We start from the raw sequence: 26,749 nt of genomic DNA, 5'->3' as shown, positions 1-26,749 counted from the left end.
AGAATAAAATCCTGTCTTTTGCATCAAAATGGATGCATCTGGAAATGATTACACTTAGTGAAATAAGCCAATCCCAAAAAGACAAATACAATATGTTCTCCCTGATCTGTGATAACCGATAGAGCACAAAAAAAGTAATGTATATGAGCAAAATTGACATTTTGAGATCCAATGATTGTTTCAGCCCTAGTCTCTACTGTTGAGGAGGTATTGTTTTTCTTCTTACTATTTGTTGAATTTTTTACTTAATGCTGGGTTAATCTTATGAGTATAAAATAAAATGAAAGATAATTGTAAAAAATTAAAATAATAAGAAAAGGAGGAGGAGGGTAGGGTAAGAAGTATCACCATATTCCCAAATCTGTATGTATGAAATACATGAAATTTGTTCACATTAAAATTTTTTTAAATAATTAAAAATTTAAAAAATTTGGAAGTTCACCCTTAAATAGACATTTAGACACCTTCAAAAGGCAGGACAATACGACACAGGTTATTTGTAAGAATTACAGCAGGAAAGAGAAGCAGAGATTTCCTCTCCTTCCCTTCCTCTTTTTTTTTTTTTTTTTGGATAAATTTCAGAGCTCACATCATTTCATCTCTTGAAACTTAGTATGTATTTCTAAAAAAATACACATATTCTGACAGAATCACATCACTGTCACAGCAACAAATATAGCATTTATTTATAAGCAGCAGTCTCAGAAATATCATTTTATAGTTTTTATTTAAAATTAGGAATCAAGCCAGCGCCGTGGCTCAACAGGCTAATCCTCCACCTGAGGCGCCGGCACACCTGGTTCTAATCCCGGTCGGGGCGCCGGATTCTGTCCCGGTTGCCCCTCTTCCAGGCCAGCTCTCTGCTGTGGCCCGGGAGTGCAGTGGAGGATGGCCCAAGTGCTTGGGCCCTGCACCCACATGGGAGACCAGGAGAAGCACCTGGCTCCTGGCTTTGGATTAGCGCGGTGTGCCGGCCGCAGCGGCCATTGGAGGGTGAACCAATGGTAAAGGAAGACCTTTCTCTCTGTCTCTCTCTCTCACTGTCCACTCTGCCTGTCAAAAATAAAAAAAAAAAAAGGAAAATACAGATTTTATTTATTTGAAAGGCAGAGTTAGAGAGGGAGAGACAGAGAGAGAGATCTTCCATCTGCTGGTTCACTCCCCAAATGGCTGCAATGGCCGGAGCTGAACTGATCCGAAGCTAGGAGCCAGGAGCTTTTTCTTGGTCTCCCACATGGGTGCAGGCGCCCAAGCACTTGGGCCATCCTCTACTGCTTTCCCAGGCCATAGCAGAGAGCTGGATCAGAAGTGGGGCAGCTGGGTCTTGAACCGGCGCCCATATGGGATGCCAGTGCTGCAGGCCAGGGTGTTAACCCGCTGTGCCACAGTGCTGGCCCCACAAAATACATCTTTACAAAAAAGAGACCCATGCTATCCCTTACTGAGGGTCTGCTGGGCAGCAAGCTTTCCCCCACTCTGAGGGAGAGCTTACGATCCACCTGTACAGGTGAGAAGCTGGGCTTAAGCAGCACTGAATGACATGCCTGGCTGTTAGTGGGAGAGCCAAGAACCCAATGTGGGTTTTGTCTCCCCTAAGTCCAAGCTGGTTGGCTATGAATATGGACAAAGATGCTCAGTGCTTTGGGGCAGCGCTGAGTCTTTAGCCATGTATTACATTTTAAGTCAGTAATTTGAAATCAGATGTAAAGAACACGCTTAGGAAATGCGACATCTGGGGTTGGTGTTGTGTCATAGTGAACTAAGCCACCACCTGCAACCCTGGCATCCCATATGGGTGTCAGTCCTAAACCTGGCCACTTCACTTCTGACCCAGCTCCCATCTAATGCACCTGGGAAAGCAGAAGATGGCCCAGGTGCTTGGGTCTCTGCACCATGTGGGAGACTCAGAAGCAGCTCTGGGCTCCTGGCTTTGGCCTGGCACAGGCCCTGCTGTTGCAGCCATTTGGGGAATGAACCCATTGATGGAAGATCTTTCTCTGTCTTCTCTCTTGGTCTCTGTCTTTTTAGCTCTGCCTTTCAAATTAATAAAAGTAAATCTTAAAAAAGTGACAATCAGAACCCTAACGAGCCCTGTCAAGGCATGGGGGTCCCTGTGTCTCACAGGAAGAAACTGGGAAGGACAAGTGTGAGCCTGCATTCGTGTTAACACAAAGCCGAACAAGAACAGGGGAGAAATGCAGCAGAGACACTTGCTAAACCCAGCCCCAACCACCTTCCAGAGCTGCCAGTGCTCACCATTAAGGGGCTGAAGGACGATTAAGACTTCCCAAACTTGTGGCTTCCCCACACTGACAGTTGTCCCCCTTATTCTTTATTTTTTCTCAAAGATTTATTTATTTATTTGAAAGAGTTCTATATAGAGAAAGGGAGAGATAGAGAGAGGAGAGAGATCTATCATCTGCTGGTTTACTCCCCAAATGGCCACAATGACCAGGACTGAGCCAGGAGGCCAAAGCCAGGAGCTCCACCCTGGTCTCCCATGTGGGTGCAGGGGCCCAAGCACTTGGGCCATCCTCCACTGCTTTCCCAGGCACAATAGCAGGGAGCTGGATTGGAAATGGAGCATCTGGGACTCGAACCAGCGCCTATATGGGATGCTGGCGCTGCAGGTGGCAGCTTCACTTGCTACGCCGCAGTGCTGCTCTCCCCCCCGCCCCTCCCTATCCCCTTATTATTTCTTAAACATTTTTTTGAGAGGCAGAGAGCGAGATGGAGATCTCCCATCTGTTTGGGGGCACTTCTGTAATGCTGGGGGTGCAATCCAGGTCTCCCTCTAGGGAGGCAGGAGCCAACTACTTGAGCCATCATCTGCTACCTTCCAGGGTCTGCATTCACAGGGAGCTGGAGTCAGGAGCCAGAGCCAGGAATTGAACTCGGGCCCTCCGATGAGGGGACATGCATGTTGTCACCGACAGTGCTAAGACTTGCTCCGCTGCTCCCCGTTATTACTAACAGGTTTTATTTCATCAAGTAATGAAAACACTGACATGCAAAAAGATAACCAAAGCAGTGGCAGGCCGAGATCAGCTTTCCCCTTCCGTCCTGTTAGGAAGGAAGCCCAAGAAGCAAAGAGAACGACTGCCTCGTGATGGGAAAAGAAGGAACCGGGGCTACGTGCTGCACTCCCCAAATCCAGAGATAAGACACTTCCTGCACAGCCATCAGACTAACGGTGTTTCCTCGGCAAAGCTGAGAGACACAGCCGTGGAGGCCAGGGAGTCTGTTCTGCAGGCGGGAGTCCGGATCTGTAGGTCTCCACCCAACACCAAAGTTTTAGAACTGCAGGGGGAAAAAAGACCTGGAAGGGGCTTGTACAAGAAGCCTCGTTTTTTCTTTACTCTCGAAAGAAATTTGCTTTAAAAAAAATCAACAACGCATGCAGCGCATGTATCACTGGCTGAACCAAGTATCATGGATCATAACTAATAAGACAGCCCCTGCCCCAGGAGAGCCATCAATTGTTACTGCTTGGAGACTGTTTCCGAAATGTTTGAAACACAGCACTTACTTTCTGATGTATCACAACCACCGGCAGATACAATGACTGAACTGTGAGGCTCCACAGATGTGCCCCACAAATGCGTGTAGAGAAACTCATCTCACTGTGGATCTTGTCACCCCATTCTCTGAACCCTGATGGTTCTATTAAGTGAGATCTATGACCAGGAGAGATGCACTGGTCATTTGGACTTCAGCTTAAGGGAGAAGAGGACACCACATTCACTCACTTGAAACACATCTTTCAGAAGGCAATGTGGTATTTTCGTGCCAGTTTATGTGATAATTTTACTGCACAAGAAATCACAGAGATTGCATAAATACCCATAAATACCATATAGACAAGAGTTAAATAAAACAAAAGGTTGTTTTATTCTGATCAAATAAAACGAGAATAACTCAAGGCTTAAAATACCAGTGACTTCCCAAATGTGGCTCCTTCTGAGAGAAAACTGACCTCTGGCATTTGCTAGGTACAGTAATATCGACTAAGCAAAATGAAAAATTGCTTTGCAGTTAAAAATACCAAAAAGCAACTTACATATTTGTGTAGCCCTCTTAGCAGCAAGTATAACAAACAACAAGGATGTCAGGTTGCCTGCTCTTGCCTGAAGCACGGCTGGAATTTTTAGTGACAGTGACAATTTATGTAGAACATTACATACTCTCCCATGAACTGCAACCGCAGAAACGAGGATACAAAATAATAGATGGTACAGGAGTTGACTTCTTTCTTTGGGGGAACAGAAATGCTAGACGTTAAAATTTCTTCAGTCACCTATTTGCCCTGTGTCAACACATAAAAATACAAATAAATATCTGCTTACAAATGAAGTTCATAGTATACTGTTATAAAAAAAATTTTTAAAAATCAAAAATCTTATTTTACGTTTTTGTCATTAAATAAAAATGCTAATATACAGACATACTTGATACTGATATCAATTCTAGGAGTCAGTGTTTCATTTCTCCGTCATGACCATGGTATAACAGTGCTAATACATGGACGACAAGACTCACATCCCAAACGCAGGTTTCGTTTTACTAAGAGTCACTCAAGATGCTTTTTTCTCTTTTTCTGTTTAATTAAAAAACGTTCATGTTTTGGCATTTTAGAATTACGTTTGAAGTTGTCTGAAAAAATACAATTTCAATGCAAAAACCGTATCAGGCATTCGAGAGTATATTGCTGGTGCTTTAATCTTTTTGCATGTCTCTGTTTTCATAGAAAAAAAAATCCAATAAAATAAACACGTCTAAGATTTTCCATCATGTTAACAAGATGTCTCATGCACACAAACTCAAAAGACGGAGGGCTGGGGTCAGACATCTTTCTTCTGCATTTGTTCTAGCTTTCTTCTTAGGAGGCTGTAATTCTCCTTAGTTCCCGCTGCCCCAGGGTCGAGCTGCAGGGAGATTTCGTAGTGTTTCTTGGCTAAGCTGAGGTGTCCCCAGCGATGATACAGCACAGCTGAAAAAGCAGGAGAGGCATCTCACTGGAAGCGCTCGGGGCAACGTGCACCTTCCCAAGCACTTGCACGAAGAATTACTGGGAAGCCTTTGCCAAGGGTTTTCAAAAATCAGTGTTTAAAAAAGCAAGGCTTGTACCACAAACTTTGTTTATTGTAATTACATTATTCCCTGGGGATCGTCTGTTTACCCACTGTCAGGGACTCCCAGGGTGCATGGCAACGTTAGACGGGAACACCTGCCTTCAGCAACATGCTTACATAAGGGCAGGCAGAAGAGGGCCTTCCACATCTCAAAACTGCCATCAACTTTCCAGGAAGCCAGGCTGCAGGGGATGAGGCTGCAGGTGTAGCTTTGAGAACTGACTATGTATAAGTCTGTTTATTTTTAAAGATTTATTTATTTTGAAAATCAAGAGTTACAGATACAGGGACAGACAGAGAGAGAGAGAGAGAGATCTTCCACCCAGGAGTTCACTCCCAAAAAGGCCTCAAAGGCTAGGTCAGGGCCAGAGGCTTCATCCAGGCCTCCCATGTGGGTGCAGGGGCCCAAGCACTTGGGCCATCTTCTGCTGCTTTCCCCAGGCCATTAGCAGGGAGCTGGATTGGAAGTGGAGCAGCCAGGCCTTGAACAGGTGCCCATATGGGATGCAGATATCACAGGGGGCAGCTTTACCTGCTATACCACAGTGCTGGCCCCTGTTTATCTTATTTTTATTTTTGACAGGCAGAGTGGATAGTGAGAGAGAGAGACAGAGAGACAGGTCTTCCTTTTTGCCATTGGTTCACCCTCCAATGGCCGCTGCGGCCGGCGCATCGCACTGATCCGAAGCCAGGAGCCAGGTGCTTCTCCTGGTCTCCCATGCGGGTGCAGGGCCCAAGTCCTTGGGCCATCCTCCACTGCCTTCCCGGGCCATAGCAGAGAGCTGGCCTGGAAGAGGGGCAACTGGGATAGAATCCGGCGCCCCAACCGGGACTAGAACCTGGTGTGCCGGCGCCGCAAGGCGGAGGATTAGCCTGTTAAGCCATGGCGCCGGCCTGTTTATCTTATTTTTAAAAAGTATTATGAAGAAGCCAGACATTTTCGTTATTTTAAAAATTTGAGGGCAGAGACAGAGAGACAGAGAAATCTCCCATCTACTAGTTCACTCCCCAGATGCTTGCAACAGTTGGGGCCTTGCCACTTGGAAGCCAGGAGCTGGAAACTCAATCCAGGCCTCCCACAAGGTGAGCCACCACCTGCTATGTCCAGCAGGAAGCTGGAATTGGAGTGAAGCGGGGACTTGAACCCAGGCCTGAGAAGTGACATGGGTATCTGAACAGCCAGCCTAAATGCTTGCCTTGCCATTCATTCATTCATTTATTCATTTATTTATGACAGGCAGAGTGGACAGTGAGAGAGAGAAAGAGAGACAGAAAGGTCTTCCTTTTCCATTGGTTCACCCCTCAATGGCCGCTGCAGCCGGCGCACTGTGCTGATTCGAAGCCAGGAGCCAGGTGCTTCTCCCGATCTCCCATGCGGGTGCAGGGCCCAAGGACCTGGGCCATCCTCCACTGCACTCCCAGGACACAGCAGAGAGCAGGACTGGAAAAGGAGCAACCGGGACAGAATCCAGCACCCCCACTGGGACTAGAACCTGGTGTGCTGGCGCCGCAGGCGAAGGATTAGCCTATTGAGCCGGTGCCGGCTGCCATTTATTTTAAATAAAGATTTCCCTACGCCTCTGGCAAAGGAGGAGCTTGTATGTCGCTGGGTGGAAATAAAGGCTGCGGCACCAAGAAGTGGTCATAAGATGACAGTTACAATCAGCCTCAGTATTAGCATAACGAGCCCCTGATTGCTGTGGGGACTTTGTAAGTAAAACTTCTATATGGGCAGAAGAGCGGCTGGCGCTGTTCCTGCTTCTGAAGTCGCGGGCAGCAGGTGAGGGGAACGCACACTTGTATGGCTGAGCACTCAAAACATGAGCACGCTGTGCTCTAAGTACCCTAACCACAGGGATGTGAAGACAGAAGGACGGAACGCTGGGGAATAAAGCTTTGCAAGTACATCTGTAGCCAAACCAGTTTTTTTGTTTTTCTTTTTTGGCAGTGGTGGTGGTGGGGTTCTTTCTTTCTGGACAGAGGAGGGAAAACAAGGCAAGCTGGCCAATAAACTTCCCAGGTACCTTCCAGCCTGACAGGTTAGGATCCTTCACATCAAGAAGGAAACTTTGAAAATTTTTTTTTTTTTAATTTTTTGACAGGCAGAGTGGACAGTGAAAGAGAGAGAGACAGAGAGAAAGGTCTTCCTTTTGCTGTTGGTTCACCCTCCAATGGCCGCCGCGGTAGCGCGCTGCGGCCGGCGCACCGCGCTGATCCGATGGCAGGAGCCAGGTGCTTCTCCTGGTCTCCCATGGGGTGCAGGGCCCAAGGACTTGGGCCATCCTCCACTGCACTCCCTGGCCACAGCAGAGAGCTGGCCTGGAAGAGGGGCAACCGGGACAGGATTGGTGCCCCGACCGGGACTAGAACCTGGTGTGCTGGTGCCGCAAGGCGGAGGATTAGCCTAGTGAGCCGCGGCGCCGGCCGGAAACTTTGAATTTTAACCCTAAGAAGGTGATAATGTGAGTGAGCCATTTTCAGGACTGTTCTGGTGTTGCAATTATAATTTCTAAGTGTGACTACGAACAGCCACCTTTTAAAACCACATTCTTTAAGGTTTGTGATCTGTTTTGTAAGAGATGATCTGCAAGGCAGAGAGAGAGAGAGAGAGAGAGAGAGAGAGAGAGAGAGAGAGAGAGAGAGAATTCCCTCATTTGCTTGTTCATTCCCTAAATGGCCAAGGCTGGGCCAGGGCTGAGGGCCGGAGCTGGGAACTCAGTCCAGGTCCCCCATGTGGGTGGCAGGGTCCCCGATTACTTGAGCCAACACTGCTGACTGCAGGATCTGCATTAGCAAGAAGCTAGAGTCAGGAGCCAGAGCTGGGAAGTGAACCGGGCATTTCAATTTGAGATGAGGGCATCTTAACCGCTAGGCCAAATGCCTGCTCCCATCAGACCATATTTAGGACCAGATTATGAAGAGCAATGAAGGCTAGCCTTGGAGAAAAAACAACCCTCCCAACATTGAGTTTACAGAATTATGCCCATTTCATTACAGTTCCACAGGATTTCGGTATGGTTCAGGTTGAAACTTTTCCTTACCCAAATTACCATGGTAATTTGCAGCATTTGGATTTGCCTTAATTGCCTTGAGGAATAAAGCTTCAGATTCCTAAAAAAAAAAAAAAAAAAGAAATATATATAAAAGGTATGGTATACAAAGCGAAAGTGAGTCAGAGCTTCCTGCCTGTGGTTTGCAAACATCTGATGTCCTCGGTGTGCAAATTCTGCTCAGAAGAGGTTCTGAAGGGCCAGCAGGAAGCCAAGGGGACAAGAGCGAGAGGAAGGGGACAAGGAGTGCACTGGTGACTGAGGGAGGGGATGGACATGCTCGTGGCGGCCACCACCTGCCTGCCAGAGGTGGCTGAGACTTTGCAACTTGAAGCAGGGCGCTGGGTTCAGGGTGCTGTGGAAGATGAGCAAAGATCAAAGAACAGAACAGGTCTGGCTGAAGATACCTGTGAAGGTGCCATTCTCTCTGGCATCGATGAACTCATCTCCAGGACTCTCAAGGTAGGAATGGGGGCCTATGCTCTACCCTCAGCAGCCAAAGCTCGAAAGACTGCACAGTGACAATGAGGAAACGGCAAAGCTTTCACCGTTGTGTACATGACCGTGACCGAATGCCCTGGGTGTCAGAACTCATTCCCGTATAGATCTGCATTTCCTCCAACTAGCGCTGACTTCCGGTCACTATGGGACAGGACAACCTGTCTTCCCACTGATCACGTGGCCCTCTTCTACCATTATGCTGTGAAACCAAGATGGCCCCAAATGCCCTGGGGGCCGCTATTCACTGCACCTGCACTGTGTTCCTGAAGGGTCAAGGTTCTAATCCACCAGTGCCAGACCCTGGGCTTTGATGGCCAAGGTGTCTGTGTCCTCTGTGAGTTGGGCAGGTGGGTTTCCTGCCCGCAGCATTGTGGTCTCATCACATCATGACCACCCATGCCTTTGCTGTCACGCTACTCCTGCAAAGCAGGCTGGGAACATGGGCAAACACCTCCGAAACCGCAGCCTTTTACACGGAACTGGCAGAGAAAAATTCAAATTTTGGCAATGACATCCGAGGGGGACGGAGGAAAGACCTGGGGGTGACACACGGCGCGTCAGCTCGGAGGCAGAATCTTCATCCCAACGCCCCTCCAGAAGTCCCAGGTCTTCCATTTAAAACCTTGAGCTCGAGAAAGAGAAAGGCCAGGAAACTGAAATCTACCTCTGGCTGTGTGCAAATGAAACCTGCAAATCTACCTCTGGCCTCCCTGCAGATGAAGCCGAGTAAACCAGACAGAGCTGGTTTAGAACTGACCGGCAGGCTCGGAGGAGCCCAGCGCTTGCAGACTCCCGTCTTTCTTCCTTCACCTGGGCGCTGAGGAGCCGCAGGGACACTGGCGCCGAGGGCAGGAGGCGCTTGGGTTTATGCCTCGTTACAGGGCACCTATCCCGGTGGAGCGCAGGAGGATGCGAAGGCTGGACAGGGAGGAATGGGTTCCGGGAGAACAGGCGGAAAGCAGGGGACCCGGGAGACAACAGGGGAGCAAACAGAGTGAGTTGTGCAGCCCAGGGGACGGGATGGCTGCAGGTGGACAAGGGAGGGTGGTAGAGGCAGAGCTGGCTCGGGGGAGTACGGGCTGGCAGGGTGCCCTGACCATGCCTTTCAGCTGCCTGGGGGAAGGGCTGGGGGCCTGGGCAGAGCACGCGTGGGTGTCCGAGGCCCAGGGAAGGCTCCGCTGCTGAATCTGCCTTTTCGCTCGCCCTGAGCTGCAGGCATCCTGGGGCCTCGCAGCCCGGCAGTGAGCCGATTCACGCCGATGAACACGCGAACTCACCTTTGAAATCGAGGTGTTTCCATGCTCAGCAAGGGAAAACGGCACTTTCTGAAGTGCATTAGACGGAACGCAGGTGACAAGGTTTTGGGCTGACAGCGACCTTGCCAGCAAGGTCTCTAAGTAGGAGCAGGGCAAAGGAGGAGAATTCAGCCAGGCAGTCCCTAGGTGTGGCATGAATGTCTCGTCTTTGGGAGACTGCTCTGAGCCCACAGGGCTGGCAGCAATTCAGAGAGAGAAGTCCCGGGGCCGGCAACCCCGCCAGCACGGTAAAGCAGCAGTTCGGCAACCTCTGCGGGAGGTTAGGCAGAGCGCCACCTGCAGGCCCCCCAAGGAACACACTGAAGCCAGGAGCCGGGAAGTCACTGCTGTTGGGTCAACGGGGCTGCTCGGATAAGACACAAAGGCGCCCTGGAACCACAGACCTAACAGGATGCTCAGTGCGCCCATCAAAGGCTCAGAAGACACTCCAGAGGCCTCAACACTTAGGATCAAGGGAGAGAGGCTCAGCACAACTACTAACAGGGCTTCGCACCTGCCTGTCTCCGTGCCGGCCAGCGATGGAGACACACACAGGACTGAGACAGGGCCCCAACCTCCAGCAGCCTGCATGTGCTCTGAAGAGACCGGGCAGGGTAATGACAAAATCAAACAGCCAGTGCTCAGGTGAAAAGCGCCAGACAGCACAGCTTGCCTGGCGGACAGCTGGGCTGGAGGGCTGGTCACTGCAGCCCGCAAGTCACCCCATGTCCCCTCCGCTCCACAGCACCTGCCCAGGCCTCTGCAAGGAGACCCACCTCGCACAGGTCTTAGGTCAAAGATTCCAAGTTGGCAAGCAGGGGACCCCCAGCCAGGGCACATCCCAACGAGCTCACAGCCAGGGCCTTCTGACGGATTTCCCCTTTCTGTTTCGTGTTTTAGGCTCAGTGCCCTGGCCTTGGCACTTAGGAAACCAAATAGGCAGAAAAGTGGGACACCAGTTCCTGGGTCCCGCTCTATGGAGTATTTCCTGCTGTATCTGCAAATGAAAGGCCGGCGTGACCTGGAAGCCAAGTGCACTAGGACCTGGCCCCGTCTTAGAAATTCCAGTTTAGAGAGCGTGGGCTCACGGGGCCATCAACGCAATGCGCTGCACCCTGGAGGCTCACTGAGCTGGATCTCTGGTGGAGAACAGAGCTCCCGAACCCTCCTAGCCTGGAAAGACCATTGGAGAAGACCGTCAAGTTCACCCGCAAACGCTCCACCTCCCTCCGCACGAGTACATCCCCCCAAAATAAAACTGGACCCCTCAGGAAGCCGTCTCTGGAGCAAAACCGAGAACTGCTGAAAGGCACGGTGAAGCCGTCGCACTCCCTGGCATTCCACTTGCAGAAGGCAGCACAGGCTTCACCAGGGCTATGGAAAATGACGGCACCTGTGATGTCTAATGAACGGAAGAATAAATAACACCAAACGGGTGCTGACCAGTCACTCCCGTTAGGCCCCATAACTTCTCTGCAGCCTCAGGGTGACCCAACCACACACAGAGCCTGCTTCTGCAACTGAACGGCTCTCACAGCTGGACGAAGGCCTGTGTTCCCTGTGCCACCATCGGACACCAGGGTGCTGGGTGAGACGCCTACTCTCTGGCCTGACTTGTCGGGAGGGCCCTGGGCCTGCTGCACACGCTCCCCTGGGAGTATGAGGCACACAAAGAAAGTCTGTGATCCCTGGGACAAGGACCCGTGCATCCCCTCTGCTCCCTACCACCTTGGGGCTGGCAGAGCCCAGGAGTAATACCTCATGGTTCTTGTGGTCAGAACCCTCTGACCTTGGCAGTGACCTGGAGGTCGGATGAGGAAGGACGGGTCACGTGCGGTATCCTCTGTGGATCCATTGTTGTCTTGGTGCAGAAAATGCCCCGCAAACAAAACCCAAGGACAGAGGCAAACCCCACGACCCCTGCTGGCACCCCACCCTCACCCCTGGTGACGTCCTGCCTCCTGGGAGAGCCACCCCAGGGCTCTGCTGCCACGGTCCTGAGCGAATTCTGAAGTCAACGGGGCAGAAGGGAGCTTATGGCTCGCTCAGATGCCAGCATCCCCTGTACGAAAGCACAGCCTGTGGCTCACACACCTTGTATTTCTGCGCCTTGCCCAGCACGTTGGCCAAGGAGAACATAAGAGAGTGGTCGTTAGGGATTAATTCCAGTGCCTCTCTTCCAACTGCTTCAGCTTGGGCTAAATTACCTGGGAGGAAAAAATGGAAAAGCAAAACACGTGTAAAGATCTCATCTGTGTCTTAGCTTCTCTGTAATCCACAGGCCTGTGTGTATTTTACACAACAATTACGAGTGAAGTAGGAAACTCCACGTCGAGCGCGTAAGACACACACAGACACATGCGCCCACACAGGAGGCCTTACCAGTGGCAAAGCCGGTGCAACTTGGCACCCTCCTGACAAAACACACAACCAGCTGTGGATTAGATTCTGTAAAACCATATAAAACCTAGTTTACGATTTTCCCCAGATACCAGTCCAAAGCAGAGGAAAATAGATCTGCAAAAGACGTGCAGGAACACTTTCATTGCTGAGTGTTTCTCATATGGAAACGTGTATTGCATACTTTCCTTAGAAACAAGCGGGGTGAGGGCAGGGGTTTGGGGCAGCAGTTAACACATCCCTTATGGGAGCACCCAAGTTCAAGTCCCGGTTCCTCTCCCCATTTCCTGCTTCTTGCTCACACACACCCTAGAGGCAGCATGGCTGTCTCTGATAGTTGGGTCGCTGTCACTCGGGAAGATCCAGATTGAGGTCTGGGCTCCTGGTTTCAGCCTGGCCCTCCCACGGCTGTTACGGGCATTTGGGGAGTGAGCCAGCAGCAGAGGAGAGCTCTATGTGTCTGCTCAGGATGGAAGGGAAGGAGGGACAAGGGAGGAGAGAGAGAGAGGGGGACAGAGGGAGGAACACCTGCTTGGTTGAAATTCTACCAAATTACCACCATCATTTCCTAAGAGACGTTGGATTTTCGGAACGAGTGGAGCCGAGTTACTCCTAACTGGCGGAGTCCAGTCTGTTATGGGCTAAGAAAGCAGATCCTCAAGTCCACTGGCATCACATCTCAAATAAGGACCCATGGCTCTACGTGGGGACTCGAGGCCGTCTCCTGTGAACCTGGGGGCATGGACCTGGCACCGTCCCATGCTGCTGTCTTCTGGGTGCCCCTGCGTCGTGGTGTGGCTGTGGCGAGAAGCCAGGTACGCACCCACGCCTTCCAGGACAACCCTTCTAAGTGTCACATCACTTCCCCACGCGTTCGAGAAGCTGCGTTTTCCAGAATAACAGACATTTCTATAATGTAAAATGTAAAAACCCTATAGCTATTTATTTATTTACTTTTAAAGATTTATTTGAAAGGCAGAGTTACAAAGGGAGAGGGAGAGACAGAAGGAGAGAGATCTTCCATCTGCTGGTTCACTCCTCAAATGGCCACAACGGCCAGGACAGACAGAAGGCAGAAGGCAGGAGCCAGGAACCTCTTCCTGGTCTCCCACATGGGTTCAGGGGCCCAAGCACCTGGGCTGCTTTCCCAGGTGCATTAGCAGGGAGCTGGATAGGAAGCGGAGCAGCCAGGACAGGAACTGGTGCCCACGTGCGATGCCGGGGTTGCAGGCGGTGGCTTTACCCAGTGCACCACAATGCCAGCCTCTATTTCTAAACTGGGGATGGGGGGCACACAATAATCCATGTCTCCTAAGGTCCTACAGTATGACACTGGGAACAGCTGTCTGTGGCTTGGTTAATCTGCCTGTGGCACCTGTGCTGTCCAGGAGGATGATCATGTTGTTCCAGGCCAAGCTGTGTTCGGGCTTCAGCACGGTGGCGTTCCTCCAGGCATTCAGTGCGTCCACGTGACGATTGAGATCCGCGTACTGCAAACAAATCAGGGATGGAAAAACCAACATCGCAACTGTTTCGCTCGCTCTCTCAAAGGAATCACCGATAAGTAGGTAAGCAATGAACAAACTCCCGCCCCCACATCCCAACAACAAAAGAAACCCTGGTTTTTACTGAGGGAGTTTCTAATTGGTTTATATCATGTCAGTGAATCCTGGAAACAATGCCGATGGAGTAGATATTGTTATCGTCCCACTCTACAGAAGAAGCCATAAAGGGCAGGGAAGGTAAGTCGCTTGCCCAAAGTAATTTATCTAGAACTAGTAGAGCTGGGAGCTACAGGGGTGGTCTAGCTCTGGAGCTGGAGTTATGGTAACCATGAGCAGCTAATGGCCACGGCAGATGTGCGGTCACATTTCAGATGACCATCGGCTGGGCACAGATTGCCCATTGGTTTTCCCCAGAAATTCTCAGGCCACTTCTCTTCGGTAAAGTGTCACTGACTACTGTCACCGTAGTTAATTCAAGGCTGTGAAGTAGGGTCCAGGAGCACCTCACCCTTGCCCACACCACAGCCTAACACAAGTGCACAAGTGCAGCAGAGACACCTGGGAAGTCACCCACCGTCATGTGCAGCCCCTCGGCAGCACGGTGCCTGTCTGCCTCACTGAGGAAGGAAAGAATTACCTGGTGTTTTCTTTCTTTCTTTTTTTTTTTTTTTTTGACAGGCAGAGTGGATAGCGAGAGAGAGAGACAGAGAGGAAGGTCTTCCTTTTTGCCATTGGTTCACCCTCCAATGGCTGCTGCGGCCGGCGCATCTCGCTGATCCGAAGCCAGGAGCCAGGTGCTTCTCCTGGTCTCCCATGGGGTGCAGGGCCAAAGCACTTGGGCCATCCTCCACTGCCTTCCCGGGCCATAGCAGAGAGCTGGCCTGGAAGAGGGGCAACCGGGATAGAATCCGGCGCCCCGACCAGGACTGGAACCTGGTGTGCCGGCGCCACAAAGCGGAGGATTAGCCTGTTAAGCCACGGTGCCGGCTACCTGGTGTTTTCTTTAGGTGGGAATTTGAACACTGGTAACAAGACAGCTGGCTCTCAACTGGCAGAGTTAATAGAAGCCACAGGGGAGAAAGTGTTGGGATGTGCGGCAGGTGAGCTTACCCTTATCTCCAGCTCAGTTCAAATGCACATTTCGTCCAAATGCACCTGGGCCCCTCAACTGCAGAATGCACCAGCGATAAGTACCCATCACGGTCTTCCTGATTGTGAGAGGGTGCGTTTTTATCCCCAATGAAATATTTCCACTGGTTCTGAGACCCACACAGCAAACAGGCACCACATTATGCAAGAAACAGAAAGGTCTGACGCAATACGGTGCATTCACGAATCCCCATTGCTAAAGACATGGTCAGACTTCCCATGAGACTCAAACTCAGGCAACGAAGTTCAGTCCTTTGAATGAGGAACGGATGTGAAAAGCTCCCAAAGTGAAAGCAATTTGGGATGCGTAAGTATGCTACCGTGTAATTATCTATATTTGATGTCCCAGGGATTTTCCAAGTCAGTTCTCTCTAGCAAGCGACGTGCATTTGAGTCGCTTGGACAAGATCTGTCATGTCATTCTGGCACATCCGGGACAACCAACATGGCCGCGTTCATACAATGCAACAGAACCCTTGACACACTGTACTATTTCTTATGACCATCACCGCTGTTCATTGAAGAACGACAGACTGGACGGGTAAAATGTACTTCCACGTGAGCTCCATCCCTACTCTCCTTAGGGCATCCATACAAAGTGCATAAACCACTTAGGGAAGCAGAGAACTGTGATTTAACAGGGACCGCCACCCAGGAGGGCGATGAGAAATGTGCACCTGTTCACCTGTTCGTCCTAAGCCCCTCTTCTTCAGACACCTGCCCGCCATGCCTGCCCTTCCGTGCTGGGTGCCACCGGTGCTGATGTCTGCAAACTACATTTCTCAGGCTCCTGGGCCACCTGGCTCGTGGCATTCAGACCAGGGGACACTCTCTGGCCGGCTCCTTCCTTCCCCTGCCTCTCTCTGAAGTGGCCATATCTCGGCCAACCCCCCCCCCCCCCCCCCGCAGTCCCCAGCTGGAAGGAGAAGCCTCTCCTGCCTCCCTGATCCCAGCTCCTGGGACAGCGCCCCTTTCTGTGATCCTAACACTAGCAGCATCACTTCCTCCCATCTGTTCCCCCAGTCCTATGGAGTCTCCTCCAGCTGAGAACCTCCGAGCCACCAGTTTTGCTCTTCTAGTCTCCCGATGAGTAACCAATTCCCTCTGATAAATCTTCTCTATTTGAGGCAGTGTGGTCTGTTTTCTGGAAGACATCCGGCCTGGGACAAGCAGTCCTGGCATCATGAACTGTCCCCAGGAAAACCTCCAGACGCCACAGCTGTCCCTCTCTGCGCCCACGAAGACATCCAGAATGATCCAGCTCTCCTGAATTCCTATCCTACGGGGGAATTAATCACATTATCATCTTTTCTTATCAGGCCCAGAAATCAAAGAAACCTTTAAGTTTTTAAATTCCTCTGATTTGCCAATATATACATGGGTTCTTTGAGCTGTTACAGTTCAAGCTCCTAATGCTTTTAAGCTGTCTGGCAGGCATGAGGTGGGTAATTAAACCACAGAGAGCAGACGTCCAAATTAAGCAGAACAGTGGCCGGAAAGGAACATGGGAAGACCATCTCACGGCAGCGTAATCAGTCAACAGTACCGACGAAAGCGATCAAGGGCTCAGTCTGTTCAAGATTACAGACTTGGATGCTCTTCCAAGTCACACAAAACCCAAGGGGACGGCATGACAGAAGCCAGCAGGGGGTTAAGCTGTGGCCTGCACTGCCAGCATCCCATACAGGTGCTGGTTCAGGTCTCAGCTGCTCCACTTCTAATCTAGCTCCCTGCTAATGCGCCTGGGAAAACGGCAGAAGATGAGTTCTTGGGACCCTGAATTCACATGGGAGACCCTTCTGAAGCTTCTGGCTCCTGATCTCAGCCTGGCCCAGCCCCGCTCTTTGTGGCCATTTGGGGAGTAGACCAGTGGATGGAAGATCTCTGTGTCTCTCTCTTTCCCTCTCTCTGCACCTCTGCATTTCAAATAAATAGATAAAATGTTTTTTAAAGAAGCCAGTATTTTATATTCTGTCTTCCTTTCTTCGGCTGTATCTCTTGTAGAAGGCTCATTCAGCATAAATTCTTTATTTTTCAAATCCTAAGAAACTGCAGCAACAGTCGACTACTAGGGGAGGCAAGAAACCCGCTACACAGTCGAGCTTTTAGGTGTAACCTAAAAGAGTTACCCACTTTGTGAGCAATAACCTAAGAGAAGAGTTATCTCCAAAACAGAAAAAAGGAATGAAAGAACTCCTATGGCTATCCAGTGCAGCGTGTTCTTCAAGCCCTGGTTAGCAGACAGTGCAGGAACAGTAATGCGCATATTCATAACACACTCCGCATCGACTGGATAGTGCCCCAGCGGCTCCTGTCCTGCACCCAGTCCTTTTTCTCACTTCATTAGCCTAGGAGGATCGAGCTTGCTTGGGAGATGGTTATGTTTTCTGGTGTTTACCTGCATCAGCACAGTGAGGTTTTACTGCCCCCAAGTCGCCCGAGAGCTTATCACTACAATAGCCTGAGCGCTCCTCCCAACTTCAGCAAAAGCTATTTCCACACCAAGCATCTACCCGGATATGTAAACGCAGGTACTATCTTCCTCAAAGTACATACATCGATCGGAGAGCACAGAATTGGGAAATGTAAAAAAAAAAACAACAACCCAGAAACGCACTCAGGGTCAGGTGGGTCCGGGAGTTGATGCTGGATGACGGGATATCGTGGCATCCGTCTCCCTTGTTCAAACACCTTCCTGCCCATGGACTGAGCCTCATTACTGCCCAGGAGGAAGTGATTCCTCTTGCCCACTTTGGAGCAAGCTTGCAGAGATGTCATTTCCCCGTAGCACCACATAACGCATGCTTTCCACTTGTTTGAAGAATCCAAAAAAGTACAAGCCAACTCGCTCTATAAAATTCCCGACACCAGCATTATCGGCCCCCGACAGTGACTTAGGCAGAGTGGGAAAGCTGAAACTTTACTGTGACCTCGCTCTAGGTTCCTCACTTCTGCTTCCCACTCATCAAATCCCATCTCCGTCTCAAACCATGGCCGCCCAGTCCAGACACAGACACCAGGGCCAAAGACACCCACATCACAGTGAAAACTGCAGCCCAGTTTTCCAACGAATTTAAAGCGACTAGCGCGTTCTGGGTTGCTCTCGCCATGTAGTCTTTCTGTTCTGGAACGATCAGTCTGTCGGGGAGCTGCTCTGGGGCAGGGCCGACCACACGGTACCGTTCTCCCCTGCAGACTCTGCTCTTAGTTTTTACAACGAAGGCTCTCTACGGAGCGCTGGATTCCCTAACTCAAATGGGATGGGAGATGTACAACCAGTTTTGGGAATGGGTTCCAATAATGCAAAGACTCCAGAAAGCCAAGAAGCTTCAGGTCTTTAAAATGAAAACAAACAGGCATTGTGTTGGCACCCTGGGACGTGGTCCGCCAGTGAGGCTCAGCTGGAAACATCTGGAAAATTATACACGAGTTTCCTTAAAGAGCTACATCAGTGTGCAACATGTTCCAGTTTGGTTAAAACAAACAAAACATTTTTACTGTAACAATTTTATCTCATAAATTAAACATACTATGAACATGCATATCTGGTTTCTTAGAACCAAATCAAAGGGTTGACTGAGGGGAGAATATAATCTTTCTTATTTAAAGAATTTTGCCATTCATGTCTCATTTTTTTTTTGTCAAGAAAACAAGATCAATATGAAATTTAAGACTATCGTAGAACATACTCTTTTAAGATTTATTTATCTTATTTGAAAGGCAGAGTTAGAGAGAGGGACAGAGGGAGAGAGGGAGAGACAGAGAGACAGAGAGAGAGAGATCTTTCATTCACTGGTTCACTTTCTGGAGCTGGGCCAGACCAAAGCCAGGGGCCTGGAACTCTATCCAGGTCTCTTACATGGGTGGCAGAGGCCAAAGCAGTGCTTTCCCAGGCTCATTAGTGGGGAGTTGGATCAGAAGTGGAGCAGCTGGGACTTGACCCGGTGCCCATATGGGATGTAGGTGGAGGCTTAACCTGCTATGCCACAGTGCTGGCTCAGAACATATTCATTCTGATTTCCATCAAATAGCATCAAAGGCCTTTCGAATAACTCCCACGCCCTCTGAAGCTGTCTCTTTTGGGAGAAACTGCCCCGCAGGTGAAGACAGATCTCTCTCGAGGAAACAGAGCAGGAAGCTCAGAAATCACAGGCGTGTGCTTTTCAAATCTCAGTTTTTACCAAGTCATGCTTTGAGCCAGTGAAATGGATGTTTACCAGGAAGTTACCTCTTGGAGTACTGTTTTATAGGGAAGAAGCGATTTAAAGTGTTTCAGCAGCAGGTGTCTGGCTGAGCTGGTGGGATGCCGGCTAAGATGCCTACCTCCCATATCAAAGTGCCAGGGTTCGACTCCCAGCTCTGGTTCCTGACTCTAGCTTCCTGGTGACCCTGGAAGCAGTGCTCATGGCTCACGTGACAGTGTCCCTGCCACCCACTCAGGAGACCTGGGTTGAGTTTCCAGGTTCCCGCTTCAGCCGCGGTCCAGCCCAGCCATTGTGGGCATCCGCAGTGGATGGCAGCTCACCCATGTCTATTTGCCCATCTCTCTGCCTCTCACATAAATAGTTAACAATTTTTAAAAAGAAAAAAATTAATTTATTCTTTAGTTCAAGCTATTGCCTTGGTGATCTCTTAAACTTGATCAATTTGAGTTGGACTGCTCTCTAATTGGAGCTTAAAATAACATAAGGAGATGAAACGGCTACCTGCAAGTGAGATAAATAGAAGAGGTCTTCAAAAAGTTCATGGGAAAATGCATGCTATGAAAAACTGCATGGGCCGGCGCCGCGGCTCAATAGGCTAATCCTCCGCCTTGTGGTGCCGGCACACCAGGTTCTAGTCCCGGTCGGGGCGCTGGATTCTGTCCCAGTTGCCCCTCTTCCAGGCCAGCTCTCTGCTGTGGTCCGGGAATGCAGTGGAGGATGGCCCAAGTGCTTTGGCCCTGCACCCGCATGGGAGACTAGGAGAAGCACCTGGCTCCCGGCTTCAGATCAGCGCGATGCGCCAGCTGCAGTGGCCATTGGAGGGTGAACCAATGGTAAAGGAAGACCTTTCTCTCTGTCTCTCTCTCTCTCACTGTCCACTCTGCCTGTCAAAAACAAAACAAAACAAAACAGAAACTATGCATGGATTTCAAAGGTTTTTTTTTTTTTTTTTTTTTGCACTGAAACAAAGCTACTGTTTAATTCCATTCTTCCACACATTTCAGAGAGTATTTCCATACATGTAAAGAACATGCCGGATGGGTGTTGCTACTGTGATTTCATTACCATGAAGGAAAAACTCAGCCTTCTCTTCTGTAGACCCAGGCCACCGTGAGCTTACCAGGCGCCCGAGGTTGTAGTAACAGTCTGGGTATTTCCTTCTGTGTTTAATTGCTGTCCGGTAACTCTGTTCGGCAGCCTCGAACCGTTTCAGGCTGTTCTGTACGATGCCCAAGTTCATCCACGCGGCAGCAAAGTCTGGCCTAGAAGAGCATTTAAAATATATATATATATGTGTGTGTGTGTGTGTGTGTATAAGCAAGACAGAGTCCGACGTAGATGCTGGAACAAAGAGCCCAGCTGTCACCGGCATGGGTATCAAGACAACGCTTACTGTATCTGCACGGCCAAGGACAGCAGCTCCTCAGCTTCCTGGAGCTCATTCCTCTCTTTCAAGATATTTCCAAGATTATTCATGGCATGAACATACTTGGGGTTTAACCTGGATGTTGAGAGAGAAACCAGACAAAGTGTTACCGCTCAGAAGTTCCTACTAAACTCTTAAGGACCTGGTTAAGGTATCTCAAAGCTGGGGTCTTCAAGGGGACAGGGGAATACAACAGGTGCATATACATGATATGTGCTCTGGGACACAGGTGCACAGTACCTGACAGCTTCCCGGTAATATCTGATAGCAGCAGTTTGGTTGCCTTTGTCGGCCAGGTTTTTGCCAATATTGTAGTGAACCTGCAGAGGTGACAGGTTAAAGGAAACATCTGGATGTCAAAGGATTCTTTCTTGAGAGCTGGGGTATCTGTTATATTTTCTAACTGAAGCCCAAAAAAAGTGAAAGGATTTAAAAACAAAAAAGCCGCCCACCAGAACTTGGGCTACAAGCCTCTAGGGGCTAGGCCGGGGGCTGGCTTGTGCTTTAATTCCCCACCCTGCAAAGAAAAAGTTTAGAAGAAAAGGAAGTAAGGAACACAGCACATCCCTACAGTTCCAGAGAAGGAGAAAGAACTAAAGACCTGACCAGAAAATGCCAGAACATCATGAAACCAGGCTCATCCTACTACGAACCCCTCAAATCCCCCTCCTCTCCCACACACCCTAGTAGAGCTGGTTCAAAAAGCCCAGCCACAGGTGCACAGGAGAGGAACAGCGACTCTGTGCCCTTTCTTGTGCGACACCGCTCTTCTGCTGCTTTAGAAGCCTTTCGCCTCATACGCGTTGTGGTGGAGAGTTTATGTCCCTCCCAAAGCCTGAAGTGGAAATGCCAAATGCTAACGTGCCTTTGGGAGGTGATTCCATCACGAGGGTGAAACCCAGATGAATATTATCAGGGGGCTCTATCAAAAGTGGAGCAGCCGGCATACAAACCGGCACCCATATGGGATGCTAGTATCACAGGCAACAGCTTTACCTGCTACACCATAGCGCCAGCCTTGCTTTTTTCTCTTAAAGTAAAACAACATCTAAGACTGCGGTATCCCCTCAGGTTCATATGTTGAGCCTCTAGCACTCCAGAATAGGTCTTTAAAGGGAAAATGAGGTCCCGAGGGTGGGCCCCAGTCCCGTGTGACTGGCATCCCTGTAAGAAAGGGAAACAGGGGAGCTAGGGTTTAGCCTCGTGGCTAAGAGAGCTGCATCCCCCAAAAGAGAGCCTACGTTTGATTCCTGGCTCCGGCTCCTGACTCCAGCTTCCTGCCAATGCAGCCCCCAAGAGGCAGGTGATGGCTCAGGTAATTGGGTTGCTGCCACCCAACTGGGGGAACCTGGACTGAGTTCCCCGCTTCCTGGCTCGGCTGCAGGCACCTGGGGGGAACCAGCAGATAGAAGCTCTCTTTGTCTGTCTGTCTCTGTCTCTCTGCCTCTCTGACAACACAAAAGAGGAGGAAATCTGGACACAAAGATGCCAAGGAAGTGTGCGCATGAAGGAAGACCCGATTTTAGAAAGTCAATTATTTATTTTATGTATCTGAAAGGCAAACAGACAGAGCTCTCCCTCTACTGATTCACTCCCCAGATGCCTGCAACAGCTGGGGCCGGGCCGGGCTGAAGACAGGAATTTGGCAGGGACCTGCCACCTCCCAAGGCACACACTAGAAGGTGGACTTGGACTTGGACGTGGAGCTGGACCGAGGACCATGCGCCCCTACAGGGGATGCTGGCGTCCTATGTGGTATCTTAACTGGCCTAACGCTCACAACAGAAGTTCCTTTTAAAGCGTCAATTTAGAAGTAAATGAGTAGGGCAAGCTTTGTAGCTTGCACAATGGGTCAAGGCTGCTGCCTGGGGTGCCTATTCATCAGAGTGCCAGCTGGAGTCCTGCCTCTGCTTCCAATCCAGCTTCCCACTAAGGTTCACCCTGGGAGCTAGCAGGTGGTGACATCAAGTACTTGGTTTCCTGCCACCCATACAGGAGACCCAGATAGAGTTCTTGGCTCCTGCTTCTGTCTGGCCCAGCCGGAGTGAGACACTGATGGAAGAATTGTCTCTCTCTGCTGCTCTTCCAAATAAATGAAAATTAACTTAAAATAAAAACAAACTAGAGGAGGGTGGAAGTGAGCAAAGTGGGGAAGGGTAGGATACAAAGTATCAAAATGCTCTTAAGGGTCTGGCACTGTGGCGTAAGGGGTAAAGCCATGGCCTCCAGTGCCAGCATTCCATATGGACACCAGTTCGAGATCTGGCTCCTCCATTTCTGATCCAGCTCTCTATGGCCTGGGAAAGCAGCAGAAAATGGCCCAAGTGCTTGGGCCCCTGCATCCACGTGGGCAGCCTGGAAGAAGCTCCTGGCTCCTGGCTTCAGATTGGCGCAGCTCTGGCTGTTGTGGCCATTTGGGGGAGTGAACCAGCAGATGGGAGATAGATCTCTCTCTCCCTCTGCCTCTGCTTCTCTGTAACTCTGCTTTTCAAATAAATAAATAAATCTATTTTTTAAAAAATGCTCTTACTAGAAGACTAAGCCTCCACCTGCAGTGCTAACATCCCATGAGAGCACTGGTTCAAGTCCTGGCTGCTCTACTTCTGATCCAGCTGCCTGCTAATGGCCTGAGAAAAGCAGCTGAAAATGGCCCTGCACCCACATGGGAGACCCATGTGGAAGAAGCTCCTGGCTCCTGGCTTCGTCCTGGCTGTTGTAGACATTTGGGGAATGAGCCAATGGATGCAGTAGATGGAAGGTACCTCTTCTCTCTCTTTCTCTCCTTCTCTCTCTGCCTTTCAAATAAACAAATAAATATTAAAAAAAAAACACCCAAAATGCTCTTAAAACAGGATATATGAAATATATGAAATTTGTTTCTTTTATATAAATAAAATTTTTTTTTTTAAAAAAAGAAGTTCCAAAAAAAGTAGATACATTACTACTTCCCTAATCTGGTGAGAGGAATCCCAAGCAGAGAACTCACAGGTGAGGTGGTACACTACACAGGATAGTAGATACTTCTTGAACCAAACAAGTACCCTTTCACAGGTAAATTACAGATCGTCAGAGGCTTGGCCAGGATGCACATCCCGACAAGGACGCCCTAAATAGTCCGATCGTGTGCCTCTCCCAGCCCCAGATGGCAACTGTGAGTTCACCTCCCACCCGTGCACAGAAGAACCGGAGCTGGAGAAGCCAGCCAGGGAGTGTGCCCTGGTGGTCCCCCAAAGACGAAAACAGCTGCTACTCAGACTCTTCCGACCCCAAGCTCTTGCTGTTTTCTTTGTGAGCAAATTCTGTTTTCTCGACAGAAAGCTCAGAGTGCGACTGCCCCTACAGACAGCGCTCCGTTCCCAGCTCAGACGGGACACAGGCAGAGGGCAGCCTAGGGACTCAGAGCCACCACTTCAGCAGAACCAGCTAGAAAGCTAGCAATGCTCTAGGAGGCTGACTGTAATTAAGAGCCAGGAAACAGCTTTAGCCTGTGGGTTATGCGGAGGGAATGCACCGAACAGAAAACAGCTACCGAGACTGCAAAATACAAAGCTCACAGCCAGGTTACCTGAAACAGTGGTTAGAGTTTTGGTTCTAAGGAAGAGAAAAGACTGGAAAAGCCTATTAATCCTTCACCTTTCCCTCTACCTTTGTGGTTCATTCAGTGAAGCAATGAGCCAGCCAGACACCAAAGATAAAATCAACACTGTGACTCAACGGTCTGCAAACAGAAGCATCAGCAGAAAGGGACACTGGGGGCCAGCGCTGTGGTGCAGTGGGTTAAGTCGCTGCCTGCAGCACCAGCATCTCATACAAGCTCTGGTTTGAGACCTGGCTACTCCACGTGTTTTTTTTTTTTTAAGATTTATTTACTAATGTAAAAGGCAGAGTTAGAGAAAGAGAGAGAAAGAGAGAGAGAGAAAGAGAGAAAGAGAGAGAGAGAGAGAGAGAGAGAGAGAGATCTTTCATCCACTGGTTTACTCCCCAAATGGCCGCAACAGCTGGAACTGGGCTGATCTGAAGCCAGGAGCCAGGAGCTTCCTCCGGGTCTCCTATGTGGGTACAGGGGCCCAAGTACTTGGGCCATCTTCTGCTGCTTCCCCAGGTGCATTAGTAGGGAGCTGGATCGGAAGTGAAGCAGCCGGAACTCAAATCTGCGCCCACGTGGGATGCCAGCACTGCAGGAGGCAGTTCACCGGCTACAGCACAGGGCCAGCCCCTGCTTCACTTCTGATCCAGCTCTCTGCTAATGCCCCTGGGAAAGCAGCAGAGGATGGCCCAAGTGCCCAGGCCATGCCACTTACCTGGGAGACCCAGATGGAGTTTTGGCTATTGACTTTGGCCTACCCCAGCCCTAGCCATTGTAGCTATTTGGAGAGTTAACTAGCAAATAGGAGATCCCCTCCCACTCTCTGCCCTCCCCAGAACTCTTTCAAATAAACAAATAATTTTTTTAAAGGCACACTGAATACCAGCACTAAACTCCTTTGTTCCAAATATTCTAGCAATATTGGATATTAAACTTAAAATGTTTTAACACATTAAAATCCTTTCACTCATTCTGGGTCAACGCTTAAAGAAATAGGCCATTGTGGTATATGATCTTTTCCACTGCTACGAGACTTTGGAATTGTACCACAGAGTTGATATTAAGTACACAGAGCTGTAAGCCTTAAAAACTGACAACTAGTGTAAACACAATTAGATACTGGCATCTCAGCCACAGTGGGCCCAGGGAGCTCAATTTCCACTTGGTCCAATTCAATGACTGAGAATCCGTCACAGGCCAGGGGCAGGGGTGACTTTAAACGCAAGTCCTCGTAAAGCCCTCGGCATGTCACTGACGCCGCAGTCGTTCCAAATGGATGCATCTTGGTTTACGGACCTGGGCCTCCACGAGAGCCAGCCGCCAAATGCTCACGCAATGTTCAGTGAGGACCAAGGGACCCCAGTGCAGAGAGCGTAGCCTCCATAAGGGGCTGAAGGAAACCAGTGTCTTGCTAAATGAGATCACTTCCCTGAAGTCAACCTCACTTCTTCAAAACCAGGAAGTAAAGACCATTTTACGATGTCTTATAGTGGAAAGTTAAGGGGGGAAAAAAAAAAACCAGCAATACTCACTCTGTCTTGCTTACACTGTATGCTGTGATTAAAAAAAGTTCTTGGACCGGTTGCCCCTCTTCCAGGCCAGCTCTCTGCTATGGCCCGGGAGTGCAGTGGAGGATGGCCCAAGTGGTTGGGTCCTGCACCCGCATGGGAGACCAGGAGAAGCACCTGGCTCCTGCCATCGGATCAGCGCGGTGCACCGGCCACAGCGTGCTACCGCGGCGGCCATTGGAGGGTGAACCAACGGCAAAGGAAGACCTTTCTCTCTCTCTCTCACTGTCCACTCTGCCTGTCAAAAATTTAAAAAAAAAAAAAAAAGTTCTTGGAAAAGGACTAGCTCCATGGGTGTGCTCTGCAGGCAAGTCTTACACGTATGTGTGGTGTGAACTAAAACGCCACCATTGCCACCCCAGCCTGCTGAGTGTGTGCATGTCTGCCCTGCGCAGGCTGTCTTTTCTGCCCTACTACGTAAGAACTCACTGGCTGGGCATACTTCTAGGTCCAGGCATCACAAATGTCACCTCGGGCACAGGGCCACGCCAGGCCCCGGTCCCGCTGCCTGTGTCACTAACCTTCAATGCCTCAGTTTCTCCCACCTGGAAAGACAGAAAGCAGGACTTTCTCTCCCAGGAAACCTAAGCAGGAGGAAAATGGAGATTAATTACAGAGCCTCTCTAAAGAGATGTGAGTTCCTTGTGGGGAAGAACCACATAAACAGAAGAGGTAATTACCACCACTCCAACAGAAAAGCAAAACTAAGGCAAATCTCCTAACACTGATGAAATTAAATAACTGGCAATTTATTCTGCGTAGCAGAAAACAAACTGATAGGTCAGCAAATCAAATTAAAGCAACAGCACAAAGTACTTCACGCTCTCATCTAAATCTCTTAGTCATCAAACACAGTAAAGGCCCAGCGCGGAGTCAGCACCTCTTTCTACGCTGCCTTTCACTTCAGGGCCACAGAAACACCCCGGCTGTTC

At 49.8% G+C, this 26,749-nt stretch overlaps 1 protein-coding gene across 2 annotated transcripts in view; it reads right to left on the bottom strand.

The window, feature by feature from the left end:
• Positions 1-3,867: 3,867 nt before the first annotated feature.
• TMTC4 (transmembrane O-mannosyltransferase targeting cadherins 4) overlaps positions 3,868-26,749 on the bottom strand; it is a 63,394-nt gene continuing 40,512 nt past the window's right edge. Inside the window, exons 12-19 of one of the 2 annotated variants that reach the window (XM_062193967.1) lie at positions 26,339-26,401; positions 20,904-20,983; positions 20,631-20,738; positions 20,358-20,499; positions 13,754-13,868; positions 12,073-12,185; positions 8,174-8,243; positions 3,868-4,990 (exon numbers count right to left, since the gene is read on the bottom strand). In XM_062193967.1, the coding sequence (XP_062049951.1) occupies positions 4,842-4,990; positions 8,174-8,243; positions 12,073-12,185; positions 13,754-13,868; positions 20,358-20,499; positions 20,631-20,738; positions 20,904-20,983; positions 26,339-26,401 (840 nt within the window). In that variant the 3' untranslated portion in view covers positions 3,868-4,841. The remainder of the gene's footprint in view (positions 4,991-8,173; positions 8,244-12,072; positions 12,186-13,753; positions 13,869-20,357; positions 20,500-20,630; positions 20,739-20,903; positions 20,984-26,338; positions 26,402-26,749) is intronic. The other variant, XM_062193968.1, reaches the window with a different exon arrangement.

Source organism: Lepus europaeus, chromosome 6 (genome assembly GCF_033115175.1).
Source record: "Lepus europaeus isolate LE1 chromosome 6, mLepTim1.pri, whole genome shotgun sequence".
Taxonomy (NCBI): Eukaryota; Metazoa; Chordata; class Mammalia; order Lagomorpha; family Leporidae; genus Lepus; species Lepus europaeus.
Note: the sequence above shows the minus strand (reverse complement) of the source record. Positions and strands in the feature narration are given on the sequence as shown.